This window comes from Microplitis demolitor, chromosome 6, assembly GCF_026212275.2.
Source record: "Microplitis demolitor isolate Queensland-Clemson2020A chromosome 6, iyMicDemo2.1a, whole genome shotgun sequence".
NCBI lineage: Eukaryota > Metazoa > Arthropoda > Insecta > Hymenoptera > Braconidae > Microplitis > Microplitis demolitor.
In genome coordinates, this window is record NC_068550.1 from 441,902 (window position 1) to 462,261 (window position 20,360).

Sequence of the window (20,360 nt, forward strand, 5' to 3'; positions counted from 1 at the left end):
TTCAATATAACTACTTATTAAACATTAATAAAAACTCATTAAAATTGATTTATTAAATATTTATAACCACTATTTATTAACTAATTATTTAAAATAATTAAATAAAAAAATGAATAATTTTGAATGTTGGAAGCGCCATCTCGGCTGGAAATTTAAATTGACACGTGACGGACATTAGAAAAATTAATAAATTATTTAATAAATTTATTACTTTTTATTAGTCTAATTATTTCTAAATAATTTAACTAGCTTTGTAATGCGACCAATTATTAATTATGAAAAATAGTTGAATATTTACGGAAAGATTTTTGAATTTAGCGCGCCATCTAGGCTGGAAACGAAGAGCCGACTGGTCTTCCTGTTTCGCAGCTTCGTACTTTGTGATCTTGAGCATTTAACAGCCGGCAGTGTAAAGTTGCGTGGTTCCATTGCACGTTTTTAAATTAATTATATTTTATTTTGTTATTAATTAATTATTAATAAAAAAATGGCTGATAACAAGGAGAGAACTTTCATCATGATCAAACCCGATGGTGTCCAGCGTGGACTCGTTGGTAAAATAATCCAGCGTTTTGAAGAAAAAGGCTTCAAACTCGTGGCCATGAAGATGGTTTGGGTAAGTTTTATTTAAATTAATAATATTTATATTAATTTATTTAAATATTCGATTCTGGTATCTTTTGATGCTTGGCCATTTGTTTTAATTACTTGGAGATTTTTAAAAAATTGATTTTGCAAAAATCTCAAGGTCATTAGAACTTATCTAAAAGTGTCATGGAAGTTATTCATTGTATAATTTTTTTTTTTTCAGCCCACTGAAGAGATGCTGAAAAAACATTACGCTGACTTGGCTGCCAGACCATTCTTCCCCGGTCTTGTCAAATACATGAGCTCAGGCCCAGTTGTCCCAATGGTAAGCAAATGTCAAAGTTTATAAGAATCAATATAAAGTCAAAGTTGAAATTAAATATAAAAGAACGAAGCCTTAAAAGTTTTATTAAATATTTGCAGGTGTGGGAAGGCCTTGACTCAGTTAAGACTGGACGCAAAATGTTGGGCGAAACCAACCCCAAGGACTCTGCACCAGGTACCATTCGTGGTGACTTCTGTATCCAGGTCGGACGCAACATCATCCACGGTTCAGATTCCGTTGAATCAGCCAAGAATGAAATCAGTCTCTGGTTCCCAGAGGAGAAGAAAGAAGGTGTTATCGACTGGGCTTCCTGGGCGGAGAAATGGATCTACGAATAATTTTTATAAACTTATTATGCTCTGAGATTTATTATTGTTGAATTAAAAATACTTGGCATGTTTCGAGCATTAAAGACCACTGCCTTTTGATTAAATTTTAATAAATAAAGATTCCATTCCTGTAAATTATCTTGTCTTAGTTATTTAAATTTCAATCCTTGATCTTAAGTTTTAAAAAATCTTTAATATTAATAATTAAATTTAAAATTTTCGACTCAAGTCTAATTTTAATTAGAGAATCGATAATTATTAGGATTGTTTCTAACAAAATATAAGTTCAAAATCTTAAATATCTAATTTATTGTAATTATTTATAGTAAATTAATTTAAATTCTTAATTAGTTGTAAAATAAGTAAAAAAATAAAAAAATTGGATGAGGAAATATTAAAATAAAAAAAATAAGACAATTAAAGTATATTTATAATGATGTTATAATAATTTATTCGTTGTCTTCTTGGACAGTTGTCTTTTCAGATACATATAAACCATCCAAGAACATTCGAATATCCTTATTTTTAACAGTTGTCGACTGTTGAATTAGTGCAGCTGTAAAAAATAAAATAAATTTTAAAAATTTTATTACGGAGCACTAAATTAATTATCAGTAAAAGTAAACAAACAAAAATTACCTGAACGAGAAACATCTTCTAAGGAGTTACCCTCAACAATCAACTCATCCTTTTGTTTGGTGGAGTTGGTGACTGTTACACCTGGGGCCATCTTAACGCGACGAATGTATTTTTCTCCCAAGAAATTTCTGATTTCAACGACGGAATTGTTCTCCGTAGTGACACAGTTGATGGGGAAGTGAGCGTATACTGCACGCATCTTGTACATATATCCTTTTGTCACTCCTTTCAACATATTTTCAATATGAGAGCAGACAGTACGTACTGCTGCTAATTCCTTCTTTTTACCGAACCATTTTTCTACCTTCAAGGTTCGAGGGTTAATCATCTGCAATTAAATCACCACTAATTAGACACAATATCACTAATTGATCGAGTCACTGATTGTAAAAATATAATAATTTATTTACTTACACGAATATCAAGCGCGAGATGTTTGAATGATCGTTTCAGTACACCCCTTGGTCCTTTGACGGTCACCATCCGAGACTTGACTGAGGCAGTCAAGCCATCAGGAATTTTAACAACTTGATTGGTCACGATCTGCTTCATTTTGCCGGCTAAATAAATAAATAAAAAATTTATTAATTAATTAATGACTTGTTGGTCTGGGACAAAACATAACCTCCAAGTTTGTTTATTTATTTATAAATAAATGAGTAATTTTTAAAATTCGAATGAAGTAGACAATTTTGAAATATTTATGTGATAGTTTAAAAATTATTTATTTAAAAAAGAGTAATTGAAGCAAGTGATGACAGGTTTGATGATTTTTGGAGGTTATAAAATTATTAAAACAATTCTTACTGAGACTAATAAATTGAAATTTTTAAATATTGAATTAAAGTAATAGCAATAAAAAAAGATCAATTGATATTGTTTGATTTTTTAATTATTTTTTAGTGGAAATAAACGATTAAATTGGATAAATATTGATGAGAAATTTAGTTACCTCCAACACACGAGACCAAGGCAGTAGGGAAAAGAGGGAGAAGACAGCGTGGAGTTGTTTCGCTGATTTTACACTGGCGGCGCACATCTTTTGAACTTTGCTTCCATCTGGTGGTTTTCCAAAAAGTAATTTACAAAAAAAATAAAGTTTCTCATTAAATAACTAGCAATTATATCTTAGATGCTAATTACGTGTTTCTAATTTTTTTTTAAAACGAAAAAAAATATTTTAAGCGGTCTCGGATGATTATTAAATGTCATTACAGTTTGTACAAGATAAAACTACAATTACGAACATGTGATTTTTATAAAATCGACGTAAAATCACCAATTCAATATTTATTAGCTGCAGTAGACTGCGGTTAGAACCGAGTATTTAATTAATTATTTAATAAATTTAGAAAAACCATTTTTCTAATGTTGATAAAAAAACTAATTACTTTAAGCGATAATCAATAGCATTTGATAATTAATTATATAAACGTTAGCTAATTAAAAATAAAATAAATATCTCAATAAATTGGTCAGGTAACGAAAGTTTTTTGTCTTTATCGCACTTATGTAATTAGAAGTGTAGTTATCACTATTTAAAATTTTGTAATTCCCGCGTTACAAAGGACTTGCTTTTCTCCGTACTCGTCCCATGCGTTTATAATACGTTCTTATTTCTTATACATTTAAACGTACACATTGATAACCATATAATATATATATATAATGTTTTAGCTGTCGCGTGCATTTTATTCGTGCACTTTTCATCTAATATAAGAAAAAAAAATACGTGTTTTTTCATTAATAATTATTTTTTAAAAATCTAAAAAAAATCGAAAAATTAAGTTTTCCTCATCTCCTGTTATTTTATAAATTTAATTTAATAGAAAAGTAAGTAATTTATAATTTTTTTTGTTTTACACATTTTTTTTTATCGGAAATTTTTTGATCTCAGGTAATAACCCAGATACATACAATTTTATATTTTAAAAAATGATTATTCCAAATTTACTGTTTTTTATTTTTTTATTTTTTGAATTTAATTTTCACTGATATCGATTACTAATTAAATTAAAAACATAAAAAAAAATATAATTTTTTCCATCCGGATTTATGTGATTGAGGTTAGAAATTTATTAATAATTATTTTTTAGTATTTAATTTAACAATACTAATAATGATATTAATACTCATTTTTTAAAATGAAATTTCTAGCCTCTAAATTGTCTCATCTCAAGGTCATTATCATTAAGTTAAAATCATTTTATTTTATAAAAGTAATTATTTATAAATGAGTAATTATATTTTGTCATTAAATAAATAATTACATTTTTTAGTTTAAAAAATGGCTACGACAGAGTCACTTGCTAAAGAAATAGATGTAGTTCAAATATTAAGGCAATGGGAAGAAGACCATACGTCATCGTCATACGATCCAATACCTACACTCAAAAGATTAGCTGAAATAATTGAATCGGAGACTGAAAACTACTTCAAGATGGATCCAGATCCGTTTGATGAACGACATCCATCTCGTACTGATCCTGATTGCAATTTTGGTCACATTCTTAAGGTTTTATTTCGTAAAGATAATTTTATGACTAAGGTAAAAAATCATTTTTTACATCTTTGATTTATCAGTAAAAAAGGAAAATTCATAATAATATTTTTTTTTTTACAGCTTATAAATGACTATTTAAGAGATTCTTATTACTCGAGAGCAGGAATAACTGGCCGCGACGTGCGTCAATTAAATATAGCGGCATGCAGACTCATGCTGGATATACTACCAGGATTAGAAACATCAGCAGTCTTTCAGCCAGACAACGATGGTCTTATTCACCGACTGTTTTCCTGGGCAGAAAAGAGCTCCGAACCGCTGAGGAGCTACGCAACGGGTTTGCTAGCAGCCGCAATGGAAGTCCAAGACATAGCTACGGGTTTTCGGGAGCAGAATGCCAACTTGGTGCCGATGATGCTCCGACGTCTTCATATGCTTCAAGAAGATCGTCAATCTGTATCAGTAAACACACGTCCCTTTGCAAGTTTTGGTCACAATCGCCATAATTTCGGGGACACGGAGAACAATAGTGTGCCGGGTAAAAGAAAAGTACGCGATAAATTAGAAAACGGCGTAAAGAGTCCCAACAATTTGAGTTTTCTCAATGAAGAGCCTCACAGTGTTGACAACGAAATGCCTCCATTGAAAAAACGTAGAAGTGCCAATGATGATGAAGAACAGCTCAGCATGACACCTATCAAGACAAGTGATTATCAAGAAATGATGTCACCACCATTATCGATACCCAATACACCAAATTCATTCTCCACAAATCAAGTTACACCATCAAAGACACCAAATCGTGCTACACCACCACGAAATTTGACAGCTGCCCGTTCAAGTGCCACTCGTAATCTTTCTCACAGTGTCAGCACTCCGTCGATGCTTCTAGAGGGTAATTCAAATTCTTCATGGGCAGAAATGGAATCATATGTAATAGGAAATATTCAAATGTATCCACCAACATTAGCGACTCAGCAGATGCTTATTTTACGTTATCTAACACCTATGGGAGAATATCAAGAATTTTTAGTTCATGTGTTTGAGCAAAATGCGCTGGAACTTATTCTCAAATATATAAATGTCCGTGAGACTAAAGACAGTCGTTTAGCGTTTGAAGCGCTAAAGTATCTGGCCTCACTGCTGTGTCACAAAAAATTCTCAATTGAATTTTTGGCAGCTAATGGACTAGACAAACTGCTAGATGTGCCAAGGCCCAGTGTAGCTGCGACAGGTGTTTCAATATGTCTTTATTATTTAGCTTATTGTGAGGATGCGCTGGAACGAGTGTGCCAGAAGTCAAACGTGATAATTTCAAATTTAGTGACTTACGCGCTCTGGCTGCTGGAGCGCAGCCATGACTCTGGTAGATGTCACGCTACCATGTTCTTCGGTTGTTCTTTTCCTTTCAAAGTTATTCTTGAAGAATTCGATGCTCAAGACGGTCTGCGTAAGCTCTTTAACGTCATCTCTACCCTACCAATCCTCAATATCGAGGACGAATCGTCTATCAACGATGACGAAGAGTGTGCGTCCCGTCAAATAGTCCGTCACGTCGCTGTAGCTCTTAAGAAATATATCGAGGCGCACTTGTATCTCAAAGCAGAGCAACTTCAGCGAGTGGAGAATGCGCGCACAGAGGTCGAGCCCTGTCAGCCACTACTGCCACACAAACCTTGTAAATTTAAAAACGAAGAAGAAGTGCAGGAGAAAGTTGAGTTGCTACAAAAACTAATGAACGTACGTGCTCACTGGCCTCCAGTTGAAAAACTCTATGAACTAGGTTCTATAACTTTGTTATTACAAATAATAGCATTTTCACGTGACTGGATTTACAGTAATCGCGCGTACATGACATCAAGCGCTGAAACTGTTCGTTCGTGTCTTGATGTTATTGCAGTGTGTACTGTGGTGCCAAAAGTAATGCTATTGCTGTGTGATCGTGTTGATATGCAAGACCCCTCAATGACAATGCCAATTAATGTACTCCTTGCTGCAGCTGAGGGTGATATAATTCCAGACGCAGAAGTTCAACGTGCGGCTTTACGTACAATCGTTAATTGTGTATGTGCTCCAATTCATAGAGTATCGGGTACAGTAGGACGTTACTCGGTTACTGGATCAGCTAAAAAAAAGACAAACGTCTATAATGGCGAAGAATTGATCCAAAAAGTCTGGTCGAGTGTTAGATCCAACAATGGTATAATGTTCCTGCTTCAACTGATGACAGTCAAGACACCTATCACCGACGCTGACAGTATCCGTGCTTTGGCTTGTCGTGCGCTCGCTGGCTTAGCACGCAGCGAAAAGGTTCGTCAAATTATCAGTAAATTGTCAATGTTTACCGATGGACAGCTTCAATTGTTGATGAAAAATCCAATTCACAATGAAAAACGTCAGGAGCACGTGATGTTCCAAAAATACGCATTAGAATTAATCGAACGAGTATCAGGTAAAGCTAAACCCACTGGTGCCGAGTATGAAATATCTTTAGCAAGTTTACATCGTGCAAATGTTATTGCACAGACACGAATACAGTACGACAGACAGCAATTAAATCAATTAATTTATCAGCATTTAGTGTCTGAAGGATTGGATCGCGTGGCAACGGAACTTCAGCGTGCGGTTAATTTAGACACTCACGCAATAATGAAACCCGTTACTTCGTATCAGCCATTTACGTATAGCAGTCCTGCGCCATCAGTGGTAACCCGTCCAGGATTTTCACCCGTTCCACCGGTCTACATTTACAACACCAGTCGTAACAACCAACGTGACACTTTTAATCGGTCAAATAACATGCAAACTCCACCGTCATCATCACGTTTTATCTCACATACTGCCAGCACACCGACAACTCCAGGTGTTCGTATGAAATTATCCGACAGTCTCAGTACTCAGACACCAATTACCACTAATCAGCCAATAAAACTCCAAATAAATCAAAAGAAGCATCAGCAAGATAAAAATAATTCTTCAATGACACTAGGCCAGTCATTACAAACACCCTCTAGCAGATCTTTACAGAAACAAACATCACGAGATCCTGGAGCTGTTGTAAGTGGATCAGACTTACCCATAACATCATTGACGTCACCATCAATCACCTTGGACTCGATAATAACTGAGTACCTGACGAATCAACACGCGCTTTGCAAAAATCCAATGGTGACCTGTCCCAAGTTCAATCTCTTCCAGCCACACAAGTGTCCCGATCCACGACCTAAGAGTTCAGCAGCGACGAATATTACCGTACGCGCAACACGCAGACAGTTTGGTATAGACGACAGGCGTCTCGATCGACGGTATATTTACAGCAGATTCTGTCCAGTAAAAACTTTTCGTCCCACCGATGTCGAGGGTACCTTCACATGCTGCACATTTTCCCCAGACCAGCAGTCTCTCATGCTCGGTACCTACTCTGGGGACGTTAAAATGTTCAACGTTCACACGGGGATTGAAGAAGCCTCGTATCAGTGCCACGAGTCGTATGTTTACCATATGGAGTGCAATAAACGCGGTGATTTATTACTTACTTCGACTGTCTGGAGACGGCCCATGTCTGCTTTGTGGAGCATCGGGGTTTTCTTTGATATGAAAATGCCAATCGAAGCCGAGGATTATGTCGAGTTCAGTAAATTACAGGACAAAATAATCGGTACTCAAAATGAAAGCGCAACAATATACGATATTGCAACGGGTAAATTAATTAGCACATTGACACCATCGATATCATCAAACAGATACACCAAAAATCGTGCAACCTTCAGTATGAATGATGAGTTAGTTCTCAGTGACGGTATACTCTGGGATGTTAACTCTGGGAAAGAGATCCACAAGTTTGATAAATTAAATCAAGCACTGAATGGAGTTTTTCACCCAAATGGTACTGAAGTTATTGCAAATACTGAAGTTTGGGATCTCAGAACATTCCATTTGCTCAATACTGTCCCGTCATTGGATCAGATGAAAGTTATTTTCTCTCCAATAAATCATGTTATCTATGCGTCACTATTTGACCAAGACACTGATGATGAGTCTAGTTACGTAACGTCTTTTAAAACTCTAGATGCGTTGGATTACTCCAACATCGCGACCTACGATGTAAAGAGAGGAATTTACAGTCTTGCTTGCAATAAATACGATACGCAGATAGCCATTGTCGAGAATCAGGGGGACTTTGACAGTGTCCAGGAGTCTTGCGTCAGACTTTACGATGTCGGTAGACGACGCGATGATGAAGATGAAGCTGACGAAGACGACGATGAAGAAGATTTAGATGCCAGCGACGACGATGGCTCTAACTCTGGTTCCGATGACAACAACGCCGATGGTAATAATATATTTATTTTAATTTAAATTTATCAACTCCAAAACTTATATTTACTTTAAATTTATTGTTAAAGATTAATTGTTTCTTTTTGATGTCTCTTAGATGCCGATAATGCCGACCAAGCCGGTGATGACAACGCGGATGATCAGAATATAAATGACGGCGAGGACAATGACGACGAGGACGACGATGATGACGACGACGACGACGACGACGATAGTCTTGATGGAGATGATTCACCCAACGAGAGCGTCGACTATGATCCCAACTCGCCTGACTACTCGCTCTCCGATATCGATGATTTTGAAATTCTTTACCCGTAATTTGGTTGTGATCTTGCCAATAATAATTATTTCTTAAGTCGAAACTCTTTCAATTACTGATTATTATTTTTTTTATCGATATTTAAATTCAAATTCACGTGCGTTGAACGCAAGTTTATGCAGATGGTTTTTTTTTTTTACGATAAGAATTTTTTTTTTGTTTTCATGTGAAAATGTATAAATGAGTAAACTTTTTGCTATTGTATGTATGCCGAGTAAATACAAGATTTTAAAAATAGGAATATTATACACTTATAATTATTATTGATAGTTATTAATTATTAGTAATTATAATTAATATTATTATAATAATAATTATTGTAAGATAAGTTACTATGAGTAGATGAAAAGATATAAATAATAAAACGTAAGATCGATTATTAATGTAAATGAATAAAAATTTAAAAAACTTGTAAATACATAAATTTTTTTAATTAACCTGTTTGCTTAATTTATAATTTTCGCGGGAATATGAAATTTTGAAATTCAACCAGTGGGACTCTAGCGTCGGCCGGTAACCAAGCAACCAATAACCATAGTTATTATTATTATTATTATTGTAAGTGTAAGTACATGTTACTGAGAGGTGGGGATAAAAACAAGTGGTCTGTGTACAAGATGGCTGCGCCTGGGTGTTTGGTGGTGATCAGTGTCGAGCACGGCGTCAAGACCAAAGAGAATCCAACCCAACGGGCAACGGCGTCGTGGACGCGTGATAAACTACCAAGTGTATTGGGTGCGATAAGCGTGCCTCGGGTTACTTTTTAAAAGTACTGACACAATAACCCCAAGTCGAACTAATCAATCAGTTTCAGTGATAAAAACTACAGAGCAATATCGCAACGTGATCTTGCTTGGTTGGCTTTTAATAATAAAATAATAAATAATCGAGTAAAGTGTTTGTGAGACCGGGAATTTAAATCTGAAAAATAATGTGATGACCAAGACACCCGAGGAAGCCGTGGCTGCATTCGGTAATCCCACGAATCAGGATCTTTGTCGAGTGGTAGCGGTTTCAACTGAGCGGGCTGATGTTAACTCGAGTCTCGAGCTCGCCAGTGGCTGTGTTAGTCTCGATACCACCAGCAGTGGTGGAGGCACTCGTCATCTTTGATGAGCAACGGCGACGGCGACGATCACGACGACTACACAGTACACAGTACAATGAATTACTCTCGAGACACGAGAGTGAGTTAGTGAGGTTTTAAGTTTGTGAGCGAGTGAGTAAGTGATAAGTAAATACATATAAATATATATACATATATACCTCTACAATATACATCTATATATCTATATATACATATACATATACATAGAGTGAGTGTGTTGATTAACCACGAGGAAGAGGTGGTTAGTAATCGCAAGAGTCAGTATAAAATTTCCAACTACAACGACGACAACAGCAACGACGGCGGACCACGACGACGTTGCAATCGTAACAAGTCGGATTTCCTGTAGCCTCTAGCAGCAGCAGCAGCAGCGGTGGTAGAAGCAGCTGCTACTCGTCCCTCCCACTGGGAACATCAGTAGTCAGTAGTCAGGAGTCGAGAGCCAGGAGTTTACTGTGAAATTCATACTCGCAAATATAATATATATACATAGTACATATATATAGATATATATATATATATATATCTATATATATTCGTATACCTATATATATATATATAGATATATAATTTAAATATTAACATTAACGTTTACGTTGAGAGTTATAACGAGGAAGATGGAGTCGAGAGAACGTTACGACGAGTTGTGTCGCCTGTGTGCATCTTACGATGCGGTTAAAATGGATATATTCGGACAAGAAGGAAAAAATCGTCAGCTAGTTGATAAAATACAGACTTGTCTACCATTCAAGGTAAATTATATATTATTTATTTATTTTTTTCATACATACATTTATTATGTATAAATGTGGATGGACATATTTATTTTGCTAATTGTATCATCATCATGATGATCGTGATTGATGATGACCACTATCTCGCGTACATTTAACAAACTGCGTTGGCTATAATTTTGTCCACTCCCTCGTGCGTCATATCGTCGTCGTCATCATCACCGTCCAACATTACGTCCTCGTCCTCGTTCTTACGGCGAGTGTCGCTGCTGATGCCCACCTTGGACTTTCGAATTCTGGACAATTCCAACCTGCAGTGTTAGTATAACATTAGCTCACTACAAAGAATATTGTATAATTATTATTCTCGTTATCTAGGCTAAGCTGGCAGGTTGAATAAGTATCAGCAAGACATTTAGCTCATCGTAGCACTTTTTAAGCTCAGTGGCTGGACGTGTAAGTAAACAAGTAGGCACGGTGCGGATGAACGCTCGCCTCGGGGACCTTCAGAGACGTGGTGGAACGAGGGGGCCGTGATGTGGAGTGTAGAGGAAGAGGAGGCGCGGCCGGGCCGGGTCGAGCCGAGCGCTGGTATCGAGAGAGCGAGGTCGCCGGCTGCCTGCTGCCTGCTGCTCCTTCCTAAAATTCAGTTTTACCAAATGCTGCTTGTGCTTCTTTTATCGTACTCGAGATGATCAAGGCCGCTAACTACCGAGTCCATTATTTTTTACTCCATTTACTAATTACACTCCGCTCTATTGTTTATAAAACACGTGACAATCTACTTTTTGTTTTTGTCGTCGATAAAAAAAAAACATATACTATTATGATTGTTTTTTATTTCGTCAAACATTTAATTATTGAAATCATACAGATAAATATATATATATATATATCTATATCTATGGATAGCCGTATATGAAATAAAAGTAAAGAAAAAATATACGGTCCGGGTCTCTTAATATCGATCGTCATCCTTGAGAGTACCGTGGGCACCGTCGGGCAGTAGCAGGCAGTAGTCAGTCAGGCTTGGCTTCAGCTCTCTGTCCTCTACTACTCATTCCTATCCAGTCCTTCAGCATTCCCAATTTCCCAGCATACTTTGTCAACAATAAATAATAACTCTTATAAGCTCTACACTCTCTTCTCTCAACTCTGCTCCGTAATTTCTCGCCATCGACTATTTTGTTTTTCCCAATTTATTTATTTATTTAAAAAGAAAAAAAAAAAAACATAACAGAAAATATAATTGATACAGGATCAATTATTATCATATCTAAAAAATTTTATAATTTATCTTATTGATGATTTAAGTGGTAGCTAACACATTAAGAGTGTATGATATGCTCGACAATAACAACATCACGTTTTGTAAGAGTTAGTAGTTGTCGCTCAAGCTGCATCCGCCCGCCCGATGGCCCCTTGCCCCGACCGGCACTTCCCCTCCTCATCTTGCTGTCCTCTTACTTCACAAACTTCTCGTATCGTTCGCGCTATATTATACATATATGTATAGTATTATGAGTGTCCGCTGTTCGTCTCGTCTCGTCTCAGCATCGTCGGCAGCTTGAAGAAGCATAAGCAGCAGCCACAGCAGCAGCAGCAGCAGCGGTAACCGAACAGACGAGCGAAATACGTTAAAGCCGTTTCCCACCACTGCAGCCAGGTCCCCCGCATGTATCTGAACATACAGCGAGCCAAGGATCCGCTCATTCCGCTCTATTCACTGGTACTGGCTCACTTACTTGTTTCTTAACCGACACGTTCGACGTCTTAGTATCATCGCTTCGCACGTCGTGTATTACAGTAATACTACGACAACAACATAAGCTCCAACACCAACATCACCAACTACTACCATAGCTATACCACTATCCTACGAATTAAAATCACGCCCACTCTATTCTGCTTACGATGACGCTGACGGTGATGGTGATGGTTGTCCTCGGTAAACTTGGCTTGGACATGACCGACATGATGCTACAGCAAGGCTGGGGCTTCAATAACAAAACCCGGCATCTTTTCCGTTGGACTGCGAAAAGAGAGAGTCTTATTATTATTATTACTCTGCTCGTCTACCTCCGTCTTGTAAAATTAAACTGCTTTGGCTCTGGCTCCGGTTCTTTCTGCTCCTGCTTGCTGTGCTACCATACGCCTGTCCCGTCCTCGGTTTTGTCTGTGCTACTTTACTACCTAGTGGTCGTATACCTGGGTCCGATTGTACAAGAGAAACTGACCTGAATTTTGTTCAATATTCATATTAACAACCGAGTCTCTTTTCTTCGTCCTCTTCTTCTTCTTCTGCTTCTTTTCCTTAATCCCAAAGGTCCTTTGAACGTTAATTCTTTGTCCAGGATTACCAGGTACCCTGGTTTCCGTTTGTAATTTAAAATTTGTAAATTTATTTGTTGTAAATGTAATTTTAAAAATAATTGATTACTGATTTACTTAAATATTTAAATTACAGATTGCTGAAGATGATAGATTACCAAAATGTTTATGTTACCGTTGTATGTATAATCTTGAAAATTTTTATGATTTTCGAACGGCTTGTGTTAATGCCGTTGCGTTGCTTGAAAGAAAATTACCACTAAAAGAATCGGTAAGTATTTTAATTTATTATTATATAAACAATAAATTATGTTTGTATTGATGAATAATTAATGATTTTATTTTATTTTAAAATTAGTCAAACGATGGATTGCATAATGATATGGAAAACCATTCGGAATTACGTTCAGAATTACTTAAGGAGAAGGAAAAAATGCCAATTCTTATACCTGAAGCTCCGATAGTTAATCCAAATGCCGCGCTGGGCACTCCACCGAGATTAAATTCTGATGGGGAAGCTGATCAGGAGATTGAAGAAATTCTTGAACACAGTGGTACTGAAGAAGGTAATTTATAATAACAATAACAATATCTTATTCAATTAAATTAATTTATTCATTCATTTATTTATTAAAATTTATTTAAATGTATAGGGTTAGAGGATGGCGAGGACAGAAAATACGATGACGAATATGAAATGGACATGGAGACTAATCCTAGTGATTTTTTGGAAATGCCGCCAATGGTAACAGAGGACACGGAAGAAAACGACGGCAGCCAATTAAATTCAGTTCGTTCTCCAGCTCTATTTCAACACAAATCCGAGCACCATGAAGTTTATGTCTGCTCGTTGTGTAACAAAGCATTCAGCTCTAAAGGACACTTGTCATTGCACGCGCGAATTCATGCAGGTGCTGGCGATGTCGTGGGTGAAAAAGTTATTACCGACGATCACACATCCTTCAAACGTTTGTACCAATGTGACCTCTGCAACAAATCTTACTCGACAGCTAAACACCGTTGGGGTCACGTGTCCTCAAATCATCGCGGACATCCAGCAGTTACGTGTCAATACTGCGCACGTTTATACTCGACACGTGGTAATCTCATGGATCACATTAAATCACGGCACACTGGACAACCTCCACCTCCAAAACTCGGTGTCTATGTGCCAACGGATAACCGTTTTCAATGTAATACCTGTCCTAAGATGTACACCAACATCACGGACTTGAATAAACATAAAAAAGTTTGTACAGGTACTAGGGAATCGTTAAGTCAGCAGCTAAAGAAGAGGGGAAAGAGTTTGATGGATACATCAGAAGCATCAAGCTTTGAATCAGATGAAGACAGCAAAGATTATCGTACAGCAGAAGCTAAACTGTCAAAAAATCCTCAGCTCACTATTTTAAAACAAGCACTGACCCGCGGTGTCGAAGTATTGAAACGCGATGACCGGGACCCCTACAAGTCATTGCGTGTACCTCAGATTGATCATGCTGATGCCGAAGGCAAAAGATGGTTTTGTGAAACCTGCCCACAGTCATTCACTTCCATCGAAGCTCTGAAAGATCACGAGGTAGTGCATGAATCTGATAAACCATTCATTTGTCTTCTATGTAAAAAACATTTCACTTTAAAATCATCACTGAGTCGGCATATCATTGCGACACATGGTGTCGATCCAGGTCCAATGATCGACGACGACAAGTGCTACAAAAGGAAATCATTTTCATCGTCAACGGTATTGTCAATTATAAACGACAAGCAACAGCATCACTCAACACGTGGTGATTTAAAAATAAAACGTGAACCTTCTGAATTATCATTTTCACCAGAACCACGAACCAACGCCGACGACGAAGAGGATCCTGACAATAATCAACAGCACGATATGATTGAAATAGAAACTGTATTTGTATGTGAAATATGTACTCGTGACTTTAATGATCGCGCTTCACTGTGGCTCCATATACGAGCAACGCACAAAGAGTACGCGGCATTTGCGTGCGGTGTATGTTTAAAAATATGTACAGACAATGATCAATTGTTGAATCACGTAAATATGTATCACGGGGCTTCGAAATTACAGATATCTGAACAACGACGGTACAGTTGTACAATTTGCGGTAGACAACATGACTCACGTAAAAAATTAATGACACATGTGTCAATACACAACATTGATCCTTCATACGATCCAGCAAATTTTGTCCAGTTAAATAGCGGCTATTACAGCAACGAAAACATAAATATAAACAACGATGGCCATAATAATCAAGATTTTTCAACATCGGCAATTGACTTTGATCACGAGGACGGTGAAAAAGTTGACTGTTTTATTTGTTACAAATCATTTCCTAATGAAGATCACTTGATACGTCATCAACGTAACGCTCACAAGTCTGATCATATGACGACACACGCGGCAGATCATCATCTTGTTGCTGCAAATACAAATGGACCAGCAAATCCGAATGGCAATAAAGCGCAGTATCATTTATTTTTTGTTTGCGAAATTTGTGGGAGCTCACATCCAAGCAAATGGGAACGTTGGTTACATGTAAGCAGTGTTCACAGCACAGAGACACAGATACGATGCGAGCGTGAGGATTGTGCTAAAATATTTGCAACAAAGTCATTGAAAAATGAACACAATCAGCATCACGTGCTCCAAGGCGCGTCACCCAATACCTGTGAAATTTGTGGTAAATTGTGGGGTAGCCGTGTTGATTATTGGAAACACGTCATGGGCGTTCATTCAGACACAGTACCGTTGATTTGTGGTGTCTGTTTGAAAGTATTTCCCGATGTTGTTCAACTTAGCGCTCACGTTAAAAGTAAACACTGGCCATTGACCAACGGTGACTTTAGTTGTGATATTTGTGGACGTCCTTATTCAAATAAATCAAAAATGTCACGGCATAGAAAAATACATGGGTTAGAATTAGAGAGCTACAGCAATGGTATCAACGATACAATTAATGATTCCGCTGGTGCTGGTCCTGGTCCTAATGCTAGTGCTGGTGCTGTGTCTACTGCTGCTGTTAATAATTACGAAACAAACGCTACCACAGAAGTGGATTTGACTTGTGAGATGTGTACAGATTTGTTATTCCCAAGCTGGGAAGATTTGTGTCATCATAGACGAATGATTCACGGTCTATTTCCATGTGATTTGTGTAACAAATGTTATGGACGCACATCCCACTTGTGGAAACACGTCAATCGGGTTCACAAAGGCCACAAAGACGTTACCTGCAAGTACTGCTTGAAGACTAGCGCTTCCAAGGATCATTTGACTGCTCACATTGCCAAAATTCACCGGTACGAGCCAGAAACAAAGCAGATACTTAAAGACGCAAACTATAAAACCCAGTCGGTGGAAGAGGATACGATTCATCACTGCGAAAAATGTAATAAAGCATTCCACAAACGTTATTTGTTGAAGAGACACATGAAAGGCTGCCAGAATTATCGTAAAGATCCGGGAGCTCTGCTAACGCGATGCCGTGCCTGCGAAAGAATTTTTAAAGACCGCGCCAGTTTACAGAAACACATTGAAAATCATCACAGCAGCTACACGTGCCATTTGTGCAATGAAACAATAACTTCGAAACTCGGTATCATGACCCACAATCGTGTCAATCATATGAATCATCCAGATCTTACTTGTGATCACGCAAACTGTAAAAAATTATTCCGGACTAAAGAAGATCTTGAAGTGCATCGTAAAGATCACAAATATCATTCACCAAATGTATGTGATTTTTGTGGTGATACTGTGGAAAATAAATTGAAATTAAAAATGCATATTTTGTCACTGCATCGAAATGAAATTGGTGTGTCCTGTGGTGTCTGTTTGATACCAATGAAAGATCCTCAGGAGTTAAAAAATCATGTTGAAAGTGTTCATCCAGGTGTATTATTAAAACCAAACACTTGTCAGGTATGTGGTAAGCAGTACGCATCAAAGTGGAAGGCTTTTGATCACACGAAAAAATGTCACGGTAAAGTTTTCCGTACATGCAAACAGTGTCTTGCTGTTTTTACGACAGACGCTGACATTAGATACCACTACGAGCATATTCATAATGTACCGAAAGATCAGTTGGCGGGCTTTGAAAATAATTTAGACGCCGGAGGCAAAGGCGCCGGTAATGATGACGGGATTAAAGAAGAGCCAGATGATTTGGAGTATGATGATGGCGTTTATGATGATATACCACGGGTTAAATCATCAAAACGAAAGCCACATGACACTTATGACTGTGAAATATGTCCCGAGATATTTTTAAATTACGATACACTTGCTGATCACTATCAGCTGATACACAATACTGATCCGGAGAGAATGTTTAAAAAAATGAAGACCAATAGTGGGGGTAAAAGACGAATGCGTAATCGTGAAAATTTTGAATGTGAAAATTGTAAAAAACAATTTTGTACAAAAACATTATTTTGGAATCATATCAGTAATTGTACACGTAAAAATAATTATATGTCACGTAATAATAATGATAATAATACAACATCTACCTCGATACTTGAAACGCATTTAAAAAATAATAATCTTATTAAAAAGGAACCTAATGATGTATTGAATGAATCAAATTTAAATATACCTGATTTCAATTTATTTGAAGATATTAATTTACAGTTGTCTGGACATAAACCAGTGCCAAATTTAATGCCACTGTCTTCATCTCACAGAATGTCACCGATGAAATGCAATCGCAAGGACTCACGTAAAGTTTATGATGAATCGACCAATACTGTGTGCGCTTGTGAGGTCTGCGGTAAACAGTGGCCAGCTAAGAAACATCTATGGCAGCATTTGATAAGATTTCATCGAGCAGAAGCGGCTGTTACCTGCGGCGTATGTTTGAAACTGTGCACAACTTACCGCGGACTGTCCCAACACTTGAAGGAAGCTCATGAGGCTATTTTGTCGTGCGAGGGAAATAATTTCACCTGCAAAACTTGCGGTAGGTATCACAATGCACGCAGTAAATTATTGCTACACATGAGTATTCATATCAATAATAATGAGCACATTTGGTGCTCAAAGTGCGCGGTTAGTTTTGAAACTCAGGAAAAACTCAAAGCGCATATGGTTAATTGTGCTGTTAATAAACAGAGACGTGATGAAGATGAAGACAATGATAATGATAACGACAATGATCATGACAATGACAATGATGATGAGCATGATAATGATAATGATCATGATCAAGATGATGAACATGAGGAGAATAGTGTTGATGAAGAAGATGTTAAGATGGACACTGAAGACAAAGGCAGTTTGATTGGTGATGGTGCTTCTTTATTGGGTGAAGATGATGATGATGATGAGGGTGAAGGTGAAGGTGAAGAAGAAGCAGAAGCAGAGGAAGAAGAAGAAGATGCTGAAGAAGAAGAAGAAATTGAAGTTGAAGGTGAAGGTGAGGAAGGTGAAGAAGGTGGTTTTGATTCTGAAGGTTTAGTTAATGGTGAGCATACTGAAGAATCTGCTTGTGAGAGTGATAGTGAGGAGCATGATCATGATAATGATAATGAAAATGAAACGATTGACAAAGAAGATAATTCTGACAGTGAAGAACATGATGAATCAGATGTTGAAAAGGATGAAGAAGATAAAGAATCTAAAGAACCAGAAGATGTAAGAGATAATGATACAGATGATGACGGACCACCTGTACTAAGTCCGATGATGCCGATTCACGAGGACGATGATAAAGTTGAAGAATTGAAAACTAAAGAAGATATTCCTGAGTTGGATGGAATTGATAAGGAATTATTGGAAGGCAATTCTGGTTACTATGATGAGTTTAAAGATGAGTCGGAGGCAGATGACGACAGACTGCTGATTGAGCAGAATACCTCGGACTCTATAATCGCTGAAACAGATGCTGAGGCTGGTGAGGATGCTGATGGGTACGAAGAACAAGAAATGCAGATTAATGATCTGGATGGTACTGTTCTGATGGTTACCAACGACGCTGACGGTAATCAGATACTGGTACAGCAGAATGTCGAAGAAATAAATGAAGACGACGACGGTGAGTCGATACAAGACGTCGCTGATTTTATTTACCAAGTTGATAATGATAACTATGACGGCGATGCCCAGATGGAGATCCAAGAGGTGCAGGACGAAGAAGATGATGGTGAGGAACATGAAGATATTGATGAGGCTAATTCTAGTGCCAAAAAACGTGTCTCGAGGACGTAGTTGTGAATTATTATTATTTTGTATAAATGGGGATATTTTACGTGATTTATTTTTATTTTTATTAAGAAAAAAGATAAAAAAAAAAGAAACAAAAGATAATAACAATAAGTACACTGTACAGTAGACTGAGTGTAAATTTAAAAAAAAAAAAGAAAGAAATTCTGCCTAATCTAGATTATAAAATTACAAATTACGAATGTTTAAATGTAGCTCGAGAGGTTGGATGATCTATAATTCGCTTGGGCATTGTAATTTATAAGATTTAAAAAAAATATATTTTTTTTTTATTTTTTAAATTCAAGCCCAATTGATTAGTTCAAACAGTTATTTGATTTTTCATTCGTGATCAACCTAATGGATGTTTTTTTTTTTATTAATTATTATTATTATTATTATTAATATTAATATTTTGTTTTTGAGTAATTAAATAAGCGATTACGCTTCAGTCAGTTATTTATTTGACCTCATTCATTCCAAAGTAAAACGATTAATCCTCAATCTTTATTTTCTCTTGAGTTTTAAGGTTTATTGTCTTGTAGCCTAATTAATTAATTATTATTATTATTATTATTATTATTATATTTTTTATTTATAAGGCTTTTATTTAAATTAAAATTAATCTGAATTTAATTGTGTTATTTTTTCTTCTCTTATCAATTATTATTTTTTCCAACTATAATTTTCATTAATGGTTTGTAAATATTGTAATTGTTAAGATTCAATATTATTAATAATCAATTATTGTTATTAATTATTACCGATTAATTATAAAATCAATCATGAGATCAATTTTTTTTTTTTTAATTAAGAATGAGTGAATTGAATCATGAGTTTATAATAAAATATTATTTTTATTACCAATATTTAATTGACATTTATAATTATTTAAAAGAAAAGAAAAATCGTATGAG

General features: G+C 36.4%; 4 protein-coding genes across 5 annotated transcripts; 3 read left to right on the forward strand and 1 right to left on the reverse strand.

The window, feature by feature from the left end:
- Positions 1 to 361: 361 nt before the first annotated feature.
- LOC103572799 (nucleoside diphosphate kinase) lies at positions 362 to 1,380 on the forward strand. Its single transcript, XM_008551578.3, has 3 exons — positions 362 to 616; positions 812 to 913; positions 1,012 to 1,380. Exons 1-3 carry the CDS (start codon positions 488 to 490, stop codon positions 1,249 to 1,251), a joined length of 471 nt encoding a protein of 156 aa, XP_008549800.1. The 5' UTR covers positions 362 to 487; the 3' UTR covers positions 1,252 to 1,380.
- A 285-nt stretch (positions 1,381 to 1,665) lies between these two features.
- Positions 1,666 to 2,932, reverse strand: LOC103572798 (60S ribosomal protein L9). Of its 2 annotated transcripts, none has more exons than XM_008551576.2 (4): positions 2,834 to 2,932; positions 2,296 to 2,441; positions 1,882 to 2,209; positions 1,666 to 1,798 (listed from the first exon to the last, which is right to left on the reverse strand). In XM_008551576.2, the coding sequence occupies exons 2-4, from the start codon at positions 2,431 to 2,433 to the stop codon at positions 1,692 to 1,694; spliced, it is 573 nt and encodes a 190-aa protein (XP_008549798.1). In that variant the 5' UTR covers positions 2,434 to 2,441; positions 2,834 to 2,932; the 3' UTR covers positions 1,666 to 1,691. The 2 variants fall into 2 exon arrangements, with proteins under 2 accessions (XP_008549798.1, XP_053595763.1); XM_053739788.1 differs by lacking the exon at positions 2,834 to 2,932 and adding an exon at positions 2,689 to 2,786.
- A 410-nt stretch (positions 2,933 to 3,342) lies between these two features.
- Positions 3,343 to 9,396, forward strand: LOC103572797 (DDB1- and CUL4-associated factor 1). Its single transcript, XM_008551574.2, has 4 exons — positions 3,343 to 3,714; positions 4,161 to 4,429; positions 4,505 to 8,717; positions 8,820 to 9,396. Exons 2-4 carry the CDS (start codon positions 4,169 to 4,171, stop codon positions 9,038 to 9,040), a joined length of 4,695 nt encoding a protein of 1,564 aa, XP_008549796.1. The 5' UTR covers positions 3,343 to 3,714; positions 4,161 to 4,168; the 3' UTR covers positions 9,041 to 9,396.
- Positions 9,397 to 9,668: 272 nt separating this feature from the next.
- LOC103572794 (zinc finger protein 208) lies at positions 9,669 to 20,074 on the forward strand. The gene is made up of 5 exons (XM_008551573.3): positions 9,669 to 10,264; positions 10,357 to 10,901; positions 13,351 to 13,485; positions 13,573 to 13,780; positions 13,868 to 20,074. Exons 2-5 carry the CDS (start codon positions 10,767 to 10,769, stop codon positions 19,447 to 19,449), a joined length of 6,060 nt encoding a protein of 2,019 aa, XP_008549795.1. The 5' UTR covers positions 9,669 to 10,264; positions 10,357 to 10,766; the 3' UTR covers positions 19,450 to 20,074.
- Positions 20,075 to 20,360: the final 286 nt, after the last annotated feature.

Excerpts from the sequence above, each read along its gene's own strand:
- LOC103572799 (XM_008551578.3), top strand. The coding sequence starts at position 488 with ATGGCTGATAACAAGGAGAGAACTTTCATCATGATCAAACCCGATGGT. Across the intron at positions 617-811 it reads TGGCCATGAAGATGGTTTGG|CCCACTGAAGAGATGCTGAA; the intron begins GTAAGTTTTATT and ends TTTTTTTTTCAG. Across the intron at positions 914-1,011 it reads CAGGCCCAGTTGTCCCAATG|GTGTGGGAAGGCCTTGACTC; the intron begins GTAAGCAAATGT and ends AAATATTTGCAG.
- LOC103572798 (XM_008551576.2), bottom strand. The coding sequence starts at position 2,433 with ATGAAGCAGATCGTGACCAATCAAGTTGTTAAAATTCCTGATGGCTTG. Across the intron at positions 2,210-2,295 it reads ATCTCGCGCTTGATATTCGT|ATGATTAACCCTCGAACCTT; the intron begins GTAAGTAAATAA and ends ATTTAATTGCAG. Across the intron at positions 1,799-1,881 it reads AGAAGATGTTTCTCGTTCAG|CTGCACTAATTCAACAGTCG; the intron begins GTAATTTTTGTT and ends TATTTTTTACAG.
- LOC103572797 (XM_008551574.2), top strand. The coding sequence starts at position 4,169 with ATGGCTACGACAGAGTCACTTGCTAAAGAAATAGATGTAGTTCAAATA. Across the intron at positions 4,430-4,504 it reads AAGATAATTTTATGACTAAG|CTTATAAATGACTATTTAAG; the intron begins GTAAAAAATCAT and ends TTTTTTTTACAG. Across the intron at positions 8,718-8,819 it reads CGATGACAACAACGCCGATG|ATGCCGATAATGCCGACCAA; the intron begins GTAATAATATAT and ends GATGTCTCTTAG.
- LOC103572794 (XM_008551573.3), top strand. The coding sequence starts at position 10,767 with ATGGAGTCGAGAGAACGTTACGACGAGTTGTGTCGCCTGTGTGCATCT. Across the intron at positions 10,902-13,350 it reads AGACTTGTCTACCATTCAAG|ATTGCTGAAGATGATAGATT; the intron begins GTAAATTATATA and ends TTTAAATTACAG. Across the intron at positions 13,781-13,867 it reads ACACAGTGGTACTGAAGAAG|GGTTAGAGGATGGCGAGGAC; the intron begins GTAATTTATAAT and ends TTAAATGTATAG.